The 15,192-nt window shown below is 39.8% G+C and overlaps 1 protein-coding gene across 2 annotated transcripts in view; it reads left to right on the top strand.

The window, feature by feature from the left end:
* The window catches only part of lsr (lipolysis stimulated lipoprotein receptor), a 45,651-nt gene extending 31,912 nt beyond the window's left edge, over positions 1 to 13,739 (top strand). For both annotated transcript variants that reach the window (XM_062539675.1, XM_062539677.1), the window contains one exon: positions 5,696 to 13,739. In XM_062539675.1, coding sequence (XP_062395659.1) covers positions 5,696 to 5,731 — 36 coding nt within the window. In that variant the 3' untranslated portion in view covers positions 5,732 to 13,739. The remainder of the gene's footprint in view (positions 1 to 5,695) is intronic.
* The last annotated feature ends 1,453 nt before the right edge of the window (positions 13,740 to 15,192 follow it).

Here is a 15,192-nt window from a genome sequence, read left to right as displayed (position 1 = left end):
ACTTGTCTAGAAAGACTTGTCTAGAAAGGGTCTGGGTATGAGTAATGAAAATGGCCCAATTCGAGGGGTGGCACCAAGCATGAAAGTATCACTGCCTGCAATTACAGTGGGTACGGGTTGAGAATGCACCTTCTCCCGCGGGACTCCCGAAGAGTTCCCGCAGACCGTCAAGCCGATTTTTTTCGAGGCTAAGGCAATGTACCCAAACAACCACCAGGTGGCAGAAAGTTTCATCCCGCATTTCAAAATGATGAAGACCGCATATCCGTCAATAGTCGACTCCTTAATCTCATTTAATCATTACAATGAAGGTGATGACTGGCGAAATTATTCAAACGACGTTTCAATGAACCATTGTTGAAATGAATGAAAATGGTTATAGAAAATCGCCTACAGCCTAACGCCGACACAGCTGATTCTTTGATTAATTAAGCTGTTTTGATGTAGGGGATGGGTAAACTGGCGCGCTACAAACATGTTACCAATCAAATGTAATATTAGTAGGACTAGCCTACTTAGACACTTTAGTCATAGGCAACGTTGCCATGTTAATTTGGGCTAGAAGTGCTTGCTTGTGGTGGCGCTCCTGTCCGCTGCTTCTCCCGAATTGTGTGGCAAATTTGTCAGCAATCAGCTTAAATGTCAAATCATATTTATTTCTCTTTGTCGCCATGGTATTGGGGGAAACGCGGAGAAATGAGACTGTCAGTCCTCGTATTTTTTCTTCGCGTTTCGTTATAAGAAATATATAGGTAATAGTTAGTCTTCTTCCATATTGAACAGATAAAGAACCGACAGAAAAAGAAAGCAAACGTTGCTGCTATCGGGAGGAAATGCTTGCTAATTTTATGTGTTTAAACATAGAGCCATACAATTAGGTGTGTCTGTTATTATGATAATTTTCGAGCATAACTGCTTGTCCATAGCTCAGTGACAGGTGTTAATAGCCTTGCCATAAGCACTGCTGTGGAACAGGTGCTTATTTTATTATGCGGTTAGAGCATAACCGCTTACTCATAGGCCTATAGACCAGGGGTCTTCAACCTTTTTCAGCCCAAGGACCCCTTGGCTGTGAGAGAGACTGAGCACGGACCCCCACACCTGGCACACCTCAAATCATGCCTATCATTTGAACCGTCAGTCATTAGTGCCTACATGCATGCACGTACGCGCACGCACACACACGAACGCACACATTCTAAACATAAGTTATTATTAACAGGGGGGTAACTGCTTTATACAACTCGTTTCTGATCATTCTTTACATAGTGTTGCATAAACTCGCCCTATAATAGAATGAATGTCACAAGGGTCAACTAAGGTGGATATGTAAGGGATAATCAACGACGCACCGTGCGTTTCTAGGAAAATAATGCACGTTTTAAGTGTTAATAAGGTCCCGACGCCGCAGGCATTATTGCAGTGCATTATTTTCCTATAAACGCACGGCGCGGAGTTGATTATCCCGTTTATACCACTGCTACTGTCATTTTCGTTTATATTGCCGCTGTCTTACACCGTGTCCTAACCAGATCCAAGCGAGCGACTGTCAATATTGTCTGTCTACACTGAATCCGTTAAATATGCCATTGTGTTGTGTCACGGGATTCCATATTTCTCATTCAGAATAGTAGAGCAATGCGAGCGACAAAAAGAAAATAGAAACGGGGCGTCCGACAAAAGTTCTCTTAAAAACTCGCGTCGCTTCAGTCTGGACACTCCAATTGAAAACAATGGAATTAAATGGATTTTATCGCTAATGTTCACTCGCATCGCGTTCGGTTAGGACAAGGTGTTAGATACAACGTTGCTGTGTTTACCGTTACATTCACATTGGCGAATTAATATTCAAGTGTGAGAAGCTCCGCTTTAACCCTCTCTGGTGATATAAATTCAGCTAAATTCAGGCAAAGCTTCATTTGCTCAACCTGATACAGACAGAGAGCCTCTGCATCTTGTGTAAATATAGCTTGTCTTACACAAGGAAACACAAACACACAAGATTATCGTTATCGTTTCATTTTGATGGTATGACATCGCGGAGAACGTTGGATTAATGAATTCACGCAGAACGCCTTGACCCCCGGTTGAAGACCCATGATATAGACTATAACTCAGGGACAGGTGCAAAACCACCAACTGGGATGGATCGAAGGGCAAGCAAGCACTGCCACACAACGTGAAGGCCTTTGTGTTGTCAACACTAAACAGAAAGTTTCCTACGATGGGGAGAAGTGGCCGCAAGGACTGCATCGATAAGATCAACGAATGCCTTCGCAAGCCCCGAAACCCCGGTGATTTTCTTTCCTTTAATTCAATAAAAAAATGTTTATCTGAAGAACTTTTCCGAGGTTGTCTTGTCTACCAAATCCTAAACTTAAATAGCGTAAACATTTTATCTTATGAAAAAACTCTTAGGGGGAACAGTTAGGCAGCCCTTCCTCCATATCGTAGTAGGCCTATAGGAAATTTATTAGAGGGGTCAAAAAAACTCATAAAGTAGGCTAGCCTGCTACTTTTTCCAGACTAAATGTGTCACTTTAGTGATTGGCTCTTTCAAATGCAAATGAGGTGGATGGGCTTTTGAATGGGCCTGCTGCAGGTGAGAGGACAAATCCTAAGAATTTGTTGTTTTTACAAAGTACCATTATCATTGGCATATTCTCTTAAAACAATACATACGTTTAGAGCGAACGTTTCAACTATGTTTGCCATGGTAGACAAAAACACTCAAATAAAACAATAGCCTAAAAAATAACTGTAGGACACGGCTCTATATCCTAAATAATTTTCGAGGTTCGCCATTTGGTAAAAAGCCTGGGGCCGGATTCACGAAGCCTTCTTAAGACAAAAATACTTCCTAAGTGGTGCTTTCTTCTTATCTTTTGTCTTAAGAGCAAATTTAAGAAGATTTGATATTCATGAATAAAGTTCTTATGTTTTTCCTTAACTTTCTTCTTAAGATGCGTCCTAAGAAAACACTTGGGAACAAATGGCATTCTTGAAAACTAAGATCTTAAATGTATTCGTAATTTTCCTCGCAACTTTAAGACAACCCTGCACCTGTCTTAAAAACTTTACAGTGTAAAGTCGGGCCTCTTATAGTCATATATTTGAACAAAATTTACCAGTTTTAGACAGCTCGTTTGAAATATCAGCCTTTATTTTGTGTACTCACAATATATAAGCCAATCATTTATTGCTAATTTTAGCTTGCTGCTATTGTTTTCGGTAGCTCAGTCCTCTGTCTGAAAACTCGCATAGCCCGAAGGGTTCCTAGCAGCACTCGGCGCACGTCGACGTCAGAGTAGAACACGTTTCCTTTCTTAAACATCTAAAGTCCTTGGAAATGGCAGTATTTTCTAGTAAAAACGGCAAATTTCAAGAAAGTAAGCCTACCGTTTCAAAGTTAACATAACCGGGAGTGCCTGAAGGCATGACTTTTCCTCTTAGCAACGGTTGCCACTTGTAAACAAAACTCACGTTTGATTGCGTTTAGTGTAACGAATGGCGCAGGGCATTCTTATCTAAGTTCTTAAGTGGGAAAACAAAGAAGTTTCTAAGAAATACGACAGTTCTTAAGAAAATATTGGTGAATAGCATTTAAGAACAATCTTAAAGACTTCTTATTTATTTTCTTAGGAATCAACTTAAGATTTATCTTAAGATTGTTTTCGTGAATCCGGCCCCTGGTCTATATATATAGAGAGAGAGAGAGAGAGAGAGAGAGAAAGAGAGAGAGAGAGATTCATGCATTCTGCATTACCGTGACCCTATAGGCCTACCTTGGATGTTTTTTTTTCTCATTGGAATACAGCAGGACAGGATGCCTTTTATCTATCAAACGCAAAAGCTGAGATTGTTGGAAGGACTAGGCTACTCAACAAACTTGTTTTTCGTTTCTGGGAGATCTCGTTATCGTTTTGGATTGTCGGATTTTATACTTATTGTATGAACAAAGTCCATGGATTTGCTATATTAAATCCAGTAGCCTAATAATTAGGCTATGTGCCACGTCCGATTTCGCAAGTGGTGTAGTAGGCCTACATTTAAAAATCGACAGCCGTATGTGAGATCCATTTCATGAAGAGCAATTGTCTTGTGCGATCATGCCCCCTCCCCCACACTCGTCTAACCAGTTCACTACATTATAGCCTACCTATATTTGGCACTGAGTACGACTGCCTCTCCCTCTTCTCTCTCGACAGACACCTGAGCCCGACTCGTCAATGTAAAAATGTGCGTGAGTGTGCGCTGAACCACGAATTCACATAGGCTATTAACTTTTCTTTTCAGCAGACATCGCAAACATAAAAAAATTCGCAAAACAGCACATCTTTCATTTTTTGAAAAAACGACAACTTTTCTCTTGATAAGTTCCGGAAGGGTTCTTCGAGTGGGTTTCGAACCCCGGTCGCTGGCGTACCTTGCACATGTTCTAACCAGTTGCGCCACAGCTCGATTGTTATCATCGTTGAGCTTTATTCGCGCCATGGACTTGAAACGCCGATCAAAAGTTCTGACATGTTAAACTGACGTTAGTTATTAATTCGCCACATGATAACATGCTGTCATATAGCTTGACGCCCAGCAGCCTATGGTAGTCTATGCCTATCTCTGAATCAACATGAACATGCATATGATACATACGTTGCTAGAAACTTATATTGCGGAGCTAGGCCTCCTAGTCGATGGTTACAATGAATCACCCTCACTGCCCTATCGCATATCTGACCATCCATTGTTACAATGTTACAAAATGCGCGATCTTCTCCATGCATGTAGCCTACGGTTATAAGTAAAGTGACAAGCATAGGCATGTATTAAAGAGATTTCTGTTAAATACATTTTATTTTCAGTCGTCAAAAGTGGTGGGGACAAAATCTGTGATAACAAGTGCTGGGTACATGTAGGCTACCCAGTGTCGCCGGTTAAAATGAACATGCCTCCGTTTTAAAATAGCCTATACACGGAAATGCGGTCTTGTAGGCTAACCGTAATGAATTCATGAATTAATCTAAGGTTGCCTTTCGAGTATTTCAGGTTGAATTGAAGGCTATTTCCTTCTGATAGGCCTATAGGCGATTTTCTAAAACCATTTTCATTCATTTCAACAATGGTTTATTGAAACGTCGTTTGATTAATTTCGCCAGTCATCACTTTCATTTTAATGATTAAATGAGACGGATATGCGGAGCATTTCTTTCCCCCTCCATTGACCAAAACGTTGCTCTGGCATCTCTGCTGGACTGACTGAGTTATAGGCTACGTCGAGTGAGAGAGCTGTGAGGTAGGCTGTAAACATTCGAAAACTCTGCAACTGCAATCTAACATGCCGAGCGTCATGTCTCTTTTCTCCGCTTGTCACCAGCGCGGTGTCCTCGGGTTTTTCCATGAGCCGAACCTTCATATTATTAGGGCGGTCTATGTTGCCCCCTTGCGGTTGCAGTTTTCCCGATGCTTCGGGAGTCCCGATGTGCGGGAAAGAAAGGAGCATTCTCAACCCGTACCATCTGTAGGTAACACTATTAGACCAAGCCCCCATATGCTTAGCTACCAGCAGAGCTAACTGGTAGATTAGACTCAAAAGGCAAAACACTGGATCTGCCGTATAGTATACCCTCATCCTAAGTATGCCCTATGTCCATAATGTGATCATCACCACACTAGTGAACACTTGTGTGTTCTTTTGCAGAATGGAGCAGTGAGTCGTGAAAGCTTGGTTGTGTGAGATGGCCCCTGTGGAGTTTGAAGTCTGGCTTCGTCTAATTTTTCAGGATGTGAGGATTATACTCTGGGAATTCCTGGACAAAAGGCTCAAAAAGTCTGTCTGTGATTTAAAAACCTGGCATGGTTGAGTTAAATGTTATCCTTCACAGCTTAATTTGCTTGGGATATACTATAATAAATATAAGTGTGTTTGCAATATTTCCAGCGAAACATGACATACCTGTTATCTTATTGCAACTTTTTGATACGTGGCTGTATATTACATCTGTGACATTTTTATAAACACTATTCGTAACAAATTTATTTGATGGTGTGGTTTGAAATTTGGTAAAATACTTACATTTTCAAGACTCATCTTTGACTTGAAAAAAATAAATAAATAAATATTTGCTTTGCAGGTAGGCTAGATGTTTTTGCGTTTGGCTTCATGTTAAAAAATCATGGATGCTGTGGATGAATTTTACAAAAGTACTCTGGTCATTTTAACAGATACATGGCAAGTGTTGGATCTTATGCTCAATGATATTTTGAAAATCACGCGTAATGTAATAAACGCATAGCACTGAGTATCTCTTCTAATCGCTCAGGGTTGCGTTTTCCAAACAACTACTGTACTGTACTAACATTTTTACTAACATGGTGCAAAGAATCATTACCCAAAACATTGTACTAACTTAAGTTTGAACTATGATAGTTTTCAAACGTCAGTAGTCTGGATAAACATGGTTAATGTTATAGTAACAAGTGGAGTGGCATACCTGCAAATATGATGGACTATACCTTAGTTTCATCTGTGAATCATCTCAGTTATTTTTATTCAGGGTAATCAAGTTAATTCATTGGTTCATACAGGCTGACCTTGTAAATGAATAACTGCTGAATTGACTGTTAAATGTGTCATTTAAATGTGCTGGTGAAACAGTTGTGTATGCCTCTTGTTATTTACTCTCTATTCACCTGTGCATGGCATCAGGCTGTGGTGCAGTGTGTCAGGGCTGATGATACAGTCTACCACATATGATGGTCACTTGTCCAAGAGCTTTAAAGTAGAGATTTTGACTACAATTTTCTCACAACTGTTTACCTTTAAGTATTGTGCAGACCATAATTAGTTCCTACACCATAACAAACTTAATATCATAATTAATCACTTTCATATCAAGGCTACATATTCTGAAGTACTGATTGATCAAAAGGTGTGGAGGTGTAGCTGTGTGACTTTGACTTGCGTGTACGTTGCTGCAAATCTACTTTTAAATAATACATTTTCTGCTTAAGACATTTAAAAATACATTTGTATGGTGATGCGAAGTGTAAAAAATCAACCTTAAACCTGGATGCATTTCTAATGATAGAATTGCACACAAATAGGCTAACTGACATTAGCAATGTCTTCGACACGAAGATCCCCAGAGCTATGCTTCTACCATAGATCAAAAGGTGTAGTTCAAACTACTGTACATGAGGCAATTGCTTTGTTGCTAGCTTAGCCATTGTTTAGAGATACTGTAAACACGTAACCTCCCCATTGCCGTGCCATCAGCACCTCTGGTTTTATCTGCTCCTGCATTTTACAGTTTTTCTCAAATGCTAAAACACATTTCACCAACGTTTCCTCCATGTTCCCCAATGTCTAAACACAATACCCTTTTCTAAAGCTACATAAGCACAACCACACCTTCTCACTTCAAAACTCAAACTTTCACACCAAAAGAGCAGCTCGAAGCTTTCAGAAATGTAAACACTATAAACATCATTACACACTACAGCAAAACAATTGAAAACACATTGCTCAATTTGTGAGAAGGTTCTTTGTTTCCTAACTGCCAATGCATATTTTTTAAAACTTTAGAGTAACGGATCTTCTAGATCTCTGCAGAGGATTAGGCATTTGAAGAGTTCTTTTCCAAAACGCTATATCCACCATTTTACTAATGAATTTTCATAAACATATTTTTTAAATTTTGTTTTTCAAGTACTCTCAGTGAAACTGTTTTGGGTTATGTTTAGTTACAGTAATTTATCTTTACTCAATAAAAACAAAACAACTGCATTTTTATTACCTGAAACATACAATTACTGTAAATACAGTAACATGATTTGTTACAGTACAGTAATGTCTATAAAATGGATTTATAGCGTTTTGGAGAAGAGCTCTTCATTTAGAGTTGTGAGTTTCATATGAAGAGTACAGAAAATTCTCCAAGTACACTACTGTAACACAACTCAATGCAAAAAAACAGAATCTATTGCACACAACAGTACACAACAGAAAACGTGATCAGGGTGTGAAGTTCTTTTATTTTCTTCATTCACACCCCACACACACACACCACAGTCACTGTGCGCATTAGTAACAAGTGTCTTCATTTTTGAGTCGTTGTGTGTAATGAATGACGCCAGGTGTGTTCATTGTGTTCAGTTATTGCTGACTGTGGCAAGCATTTTGCATCACAGGAGTTTTCATTTGAGAATATGTTTTGCAACATGTGTTTTAGCAGGGAAAAATGTGCTTAGATTTATGAGAACGGAGGATTGTGTTTTGTGAATTGTGTCTTCATGTGAAATGTGTTTATGGTATTGAAAAATTGTGGCTAGATTTAGTAAATGTGTTTAGACCACTGGTCATTTGGTTTAAAGGATTGGCATTTGTGTTTTAGCATTTGAGAAAAACTGTACCTTGATCTCAGTTACTGTGTCTTCAAAAGTTTTTGTATTAGCCACTAGAGGGCACTTTCTGTCTGTTTTAGCTTAGTCTTGACACAGAAAGTTTAAGGAAAGATAAGAGTGGTTTTATCCCAGAAATAGACCAACATTATCCCCTCTACACAATTGTAAAGCCTTGTATGCTATTCATTTCCAAGAATTTATTTGAATGTGTGGATTAAATGCTAAAATCACATGACAAAATGGCACAACTCTTCTGCTGTTCCTTCTTGGTAGGTACGTGGTGTCTGTCACACAGGTTGCAAATAGTCAATATCCCCACTGTAGGCTATACAGATAAGCCTTAAGCTATTCTATCTATCATGCAGCTTGATTGCATGTGTCACCCAGGGTAATATAAAACCACATTTTATTCTGCTCCTTACTATCTCAAAGGTTGGGTATGGAATTTGCAAAACGGCCAGCAGATTTTGAAAATACACAACTGATAGTCCCTCCCTCCATTCGAAGAACATGGATGTGCATTCATGCATGAGCGAGAATTCAGAATGCCAGGCTAGGCACTCTTGAGCTGTAAATTGAAATGCCAGCCTGGCGTCTGTAGACCTACAGCACACCACACAATTGCTCACATCAACTTCCCCAAACAGGTTACTTAACTAGTTTTACATTCTTTATTCACCTCCAGAGGTTGTAGGTAGTTCCCCAAATCCCCAAATTAGGCAGATGATTTTATACATTATCGTAAAAGCACCAACTAGGCTACCACCCCTTTCAGAAATTCTAAAACAACGATGCTCTTTTAATACACCAAAATAACATTTGATAAATTAACCTTGCATTCAGTAGCCATAGGTGTGTATATTTGAAAAGAATCTGGTTTGGCTCTTACCGGGGCTTTTACCTCCTGAATTATCCGAGTTTAGTGCTGGCCCTGTGGTTTGCCTACTTCACTGTAGCTCCAAGCGGTTAAGTTTCGGTTTCAGGTTTACAACACTCTTCGAGTCATGGTAAAATGTCATTTTTGCTACACAGCTTATTTATTGTGTGGGTGCTTGAGTTTCCGTAGGAATCCGCTGAATTAGTTTGTATAGAAATTAGGTGACACATACAACAAGAGGGGAACATAGGGGACGTGCAGTAGGCCTAGTTGGTTTCGTTTTAGCACTGGCTCGCAGCTCACCAGCTTTGAGTAGGCTAAGTGCACGAAATGGTCGTGGAAGGAAGAGGAGTAAGACCGTTAGATTGACGAACGAGTTTTTCGAACCCTGCCCGTTCCACAGATGATTGACGTGTTTAATTTCCATTTCAGTGCTGAAACCAACTCAGTGGCTGTAAGTGGGTTAGGAATAGGATTTCAAGTGATTTTGCAAAAATGGCCAAAAAAGCGAATAGCCTACCATACCCTTTAATACGATGATGAAGCTGTACATGCTGCCCACTGCAGTCTTCTGATGAGTGTCTGTTATGTCGAAACATAGGCCTATGTCTTCCTCGCCGTTCCTGTGATGGTTGTGGGTATTTCAAGCGGGGTCTCAAGGCATAGGGAGGAAAAGTAATCTCATCACCATCTAGTGGTTGCGTTCCTAGAGGCTAGCGGGAGTGGATGGGATTTTCTTTTAGAAAAAATATATCTCGGCCCACGATGGGAACTTAGTTAAATGCCTTCAATATGCTATGCATTTAGATCAGCTCTATTACTTCTAGTGGTCATACTTTATTTTTTAGGATCAGTTTAATTGTTTTGAGTTTGTTTGTAGCATGGTGATAACGAACTACAGTAGCTACAGTAGCATTTGAAGTCACCAGTTTGGGCGCTTCATCTCCAACTGATCAAAACGGCAATTTATAACTGGCTTTACATATTTTTTTAACAACAGAGAGCGATGTAAACCGTGTGGTAATTACCTTTATGTTGGGATAACTTGTGTTGTGCTCCTACTCACACAAGAGCTGGCAGTAAGTGTGATTGTCTACTAACTAACCAACTATCTAACAGGCTAATAAACAAACCATGCTAGGTGAGTAACGTCAGAGCCCATTTATGGAGAGCCGGTCCACTTGCTATTAACTCCATTGTACCTGCATTGTACCTGCAGTACCTGCTGCAGTTCCACTAGGGGCGATCACGAGCAAGTGATCTAACAATGGGGGTCTATGGGGCTAGACGGCTAAATTGGTCTGTTTCACCTGATTATCATTAAAAATCGAAGATTGGATTTTAGTTTCTGCAAGCTCAATATGGGTTATAGGTCGAAAGTTGAATGAACAATTACTTATGGCCCTTTGGTTTCTCACAGGCTTGGTCATTGTTGCCCATAACACACTAGCACCCTGCTAATGAATGACGTCATTGACACATATGAAAGGCTTTTTAGAGCAAGTAAGGGACATAAAAAATCTAATACTCAGCCGTGTGTATTTTCCTTGACCCCCCTTTCACATGCAATATTCCAATTTATACAACAATTGGGTTCTAAGAAGCTGTTTCTTTGTTTCTGATTGGCCGAGAGACGTTCCATGCGTTGAAATATCCCACGATAATCCACTCGGACTTTTCACAGCTAATAATAAATCACTCCGCGATACAATGTCAAGTTGTGAAGTGTAAAACGAACTGTAACGTTGCATCCAAGCTGAAATACAGACGCTCAGAACATAGAATATGACGGAGGTGGATATTAGCTAGTTGGATGGCATGTAGGCTAAGTAAAATAGTGATGTTTCAAAGCTAAAAACATGTCCTAACTAGGGATGGCGAAAACTAAACATTTTCTTGACCGACCACCGAGGCTCATTAGACGGTTGAAACCGGTTAACCGATTCGTTTAAAATAAATTAGCCTATGCTATTTGAAATAACAGCCACGCAATTTCCCAACTCTCATCTCTCTGTCCTACGCTCATACACACAGCCCCGGCGCCGCCCTTTCACTCACGTCACTTTTTTAAATCCTACAGCGCCAATGAGTCCTGCAAACCAAGGAGCTTGTAAATGGAGGACAAATGGTTCCTTTGCTCCGAAAATGGTTTGGGTACAAGGTGATCGCGTTGCAAATAAAGGCGTTTGTCTAGCGTTAGAAGCTTGAAGCTGAAATGGCTGAAACGGCTCACTTATGAAAATGACAGCTCCGAAGAGACGCAGCTTAGTTTGAGGAAGTGCTAACAACAATAACGAAAGATGATCATTACCTTATCTGTTACCATTGATGACCCTTCCTGAAATGTAGATGTAATGTCTTTCCAAATCTAAGCCCATTTTATGCGGAAAGTTGCCTAGACTGCAACATGATAAAACCAATGGATAAAACGGCACACTTCCAGATTGCAAAAGACGCACCGGCCACCGCTGTGACCTCGTGCCAAATGTTTTTATTGGTTTATTAGGTAGCCTAGCCTACAAGCAGGCGTTATGAAAAATTGAGTGAGAGGGATCATTTGTTAACCTCACGCAAAAAAGATCTTCTTGGAATGAGATGGCTAGCTGTAGTAGCGTTTAGTCCACTGTCTTTAGCCTAATTTAAAGATGCCTCTTTTTTTTTGTTTAACCGACTAGCGACAACTTTGGTCGGCTAACGTGGATACGGTCAACCATCGGTCAAACAGTCACCGGTTAACATCCCTAGTCCTAACCAGACGCAATGCGAGCTAACATTTATTGCTTGACAACGGGAGAGATAGAACTAACGACTGGCTTTTGGCCATAGCAACGTGCTTTTAGAACTAACGACTGGCCTTTGGCCATAGCAACCATCCATTTAGAACTAGTAACGGCAGTTTGTCCTGCAAGTAATAGAAATTTGTGGCGGAGAGAAGTAGTTCTACAAACAAGACAGTTTTAGCGATTTAAACGTTTACATTATAATGGGAAATTAGCGCAAAAAACAAGTGGTAGAATTGTTGTGTAAAAGCAATATAGCACTCGTGGTCGTGGGTTGTTGCTGGATATTCCCACGGGTGTTGTTGCCTGCGCCACTCGGCCTCCGGCCTCGAGGCTACTGTCGAACAACACCTGTGGGAATATCCAGCAACAACCCACTCCCACTCGTGCTATATTGCTTAATTCTACACAAAAAATTATATCCAGAGTAAAGTAGATTTTAGGAGAAACTCCATTCACCTCCATTCACCTCCATTCATTCTCCACTTGCTCGCGATCGCCCTCTAGTTGCAGTACCATGCGGAAGTATTCAGCGAGTGGTCGTTCTCCCCTTATTAGACATTCTCTGGTAACGTCCAAGGGGGCAGCGCACGTTCTGAGAGTGTAGACAGTATGGCGGCCGCCATGCTAAAAAGTAGACCAGTGCTAGTTAGCCATTCCATTGAATCCAATGGGGCGTAAGCGCCACTTTTGACATCAAATTACGTTACAGCTGAAGCGTTTTAAGCCTTTATATGAACATTTTCTATTGTCGGAGTACTTACTACATTGTGAAATTGACATCATAATCTCGTAACTGTCTTATCGGCTGAGTAATAAATGTTTTCCGAAATCAATGCTAAAGTGTTAATGCGCATGCGTCCAGAGAGAGTAAAGCGTCGCCATAGGTCAGACTCGGTCAGACTACGTGCCTACGTCACATGTACGACACCTGAGCCTGCGCAGAAGACCTATGACGTTTTACTTTTTTTTTTTTAAATAAGGCGAAATAGGGTCTGATATTTTCACAGTTAGATTATTACAGTATGCAGACTGAAAAATATTTTTGGTGGATAAGATCGCTGGTATAGCTGCATAGTATTTATTTGAAAAGTCGGTCTATGGGACTTAACATTGGAGCTGCTCTTCGATAGGAACGCAACCGCTTGGGGCGCTGGTTTTCACTTTCCCTCCCTATATCTGTTCAACATGCACTTAGTTAAGTAAACTTTTCTTATGAGTTATGGTTTGTATATAATAGAATTTGTTTGGTCATTATGCTATTGATTTGAATGAAATGTACAGTACAATATTGTTTCATTATTGCTGTTCTTTATTTCCATTGTTTATTTTCATTAACCTACTGCTGGATTGACATTATTGTTTATTATTGCCATTCTCCTTAATGTAGTCTTTTTTTAATATTTGAATTTACAGTTAAATTTTAATGTTGTACTGTTTTTATTTATGTCACCTTGAACAAAAGTTTCTGCCAAAGCCCATAACTATGACCATAAACCTGGGTCTTAAAATTAGCAGCATCATCATGGGTAAATCTGGTAGACAGTATCTAGATACTTTACTATACTACTGTAGATATAGGTTTATATTATAGTAATTCTGTAGTTGATTAGACACTTGAGCACAGCGAATTTCATTACCTATAAATGCTTTTGTACATGACAATAAACTTTGAACTTTGACTTTCTGACTCCGAGGCTGGCAGTTTGCCGGTGTGCCATTTAAGATGGTGTGCATGTTAACTGGTGATATTTGCATAAAAATCAGTAAATATTCAACAAGGCCCCGCCTACTTCTTAAAAGCGTTCTGCTCTGCCCGCCCCTGGAGTTCCAGAGGTTCACATTTTCACAAAGTGTTTGCAAGTGAGAGAAAATAATGGATATAGCAGGAAACACCACCAGTTTATGTCTAATACATGTACATCTAACCATTATCCACACAAATACGACAATGCTGTATGAATTGCAAAAAATGAAACGAAACAACACACTAGAGATAGCTGGGATTCAAACCTTGAATGTCATGGACAAATAAAGTTAATGGACTATTATTTATGTCATTTATATCACTACACTACAAACTGATAGTACGTTTTTGTGATTTCTATATATTTAGTGAGATATACGCCCATGTTATAACTGGTGATCTCACAATTTAACATGGACATGCAAGTCTGGAAACATAAAGGTATGTTTTTGAGTCACAAACCTGAAACTGATATACAACAAACTGGCATGATCCCTTAACACTTTATTCCGTTTTTTGGGTATAATCAGTTGACTTGATATTGATCGGGCGACTTGTTATCTTAGTGAACAACATATTGTTTATTTTTTCTCAGAGCTTGCTACAGCCCACGTAGGCTAAATTAGATTTTAAAAAGGCCACTGCTCGTTTAGCCTGTTGCAGAAACATTCTTTTCAGATGCATTGCTATATGAATGTAGATCTTGATCGCCTGACAAAACACTGTCACATGACAAAATACATTTGTTTAATGGGAAGATCATATTGACAGGAAACATTATTGATGCTAAAAAGAATGGTGGTGCAATTGATAAAGGTGGACAAGGTTGCCATTTTAGTGAGCAGTTCGAGGCCCACAGTGATCTTATTTTTAGTGCTTTATAATGCGTTCTTTTGTGGATAATGCTTAAGCAGATATACAGTAGGCTACATGAACCAGTGATGTCCGCACGTTTTTGACATCTTAAGAGATCTTAATTCATAATTCTGGGCTTCTCACTGGGCTTTGTGAAAATGTGAATCTCCAGCACTCGTGGGGCGGAGGCAGAGCAGAGCGCTGTTACAGTTTTTCTGGATTGTCTACACACATTTTCTGAAAACATGCCTCATATCCTCAGAACTCTACACACAAATCCAAAACCACACAACGGGCAAAACTCTTCAATTCTCCTGCAAAATGAAACTTTACCTTCAAAACAATGTACTTTCTCCTCAAAATGGCCTTTTCTCAAAAGACACACACAAACCATCATATATCAAGACATTTATAAGGGCCAGTTGAACACTGATGTGCTCTGATGTGTAAAACACTGCGATGAATTGAAAACACTTCTTCTCCATTCATCATAATTACTTTTTTTTCCCAGTGTTGCACTACAAACAGTAAAC

This window comes from Sardina pilchardus, chromosome 6 (genome assembly GCF_963854185.1).
Source record: "Sardina pilchardus chromosome 6, fSarPil1.1, whole genome shotgun sequence".
In the NCBI taxonomy this organism is placed as follows: Eukaryota; Metazoa; Chordata; class Actinopteri; order Clupeiformes; family Clupeidae; genus Sardina; species Sardina pilchardus.
This window is presented reverse-complemented; position numbering and strand designations above follow the sequence as displayed.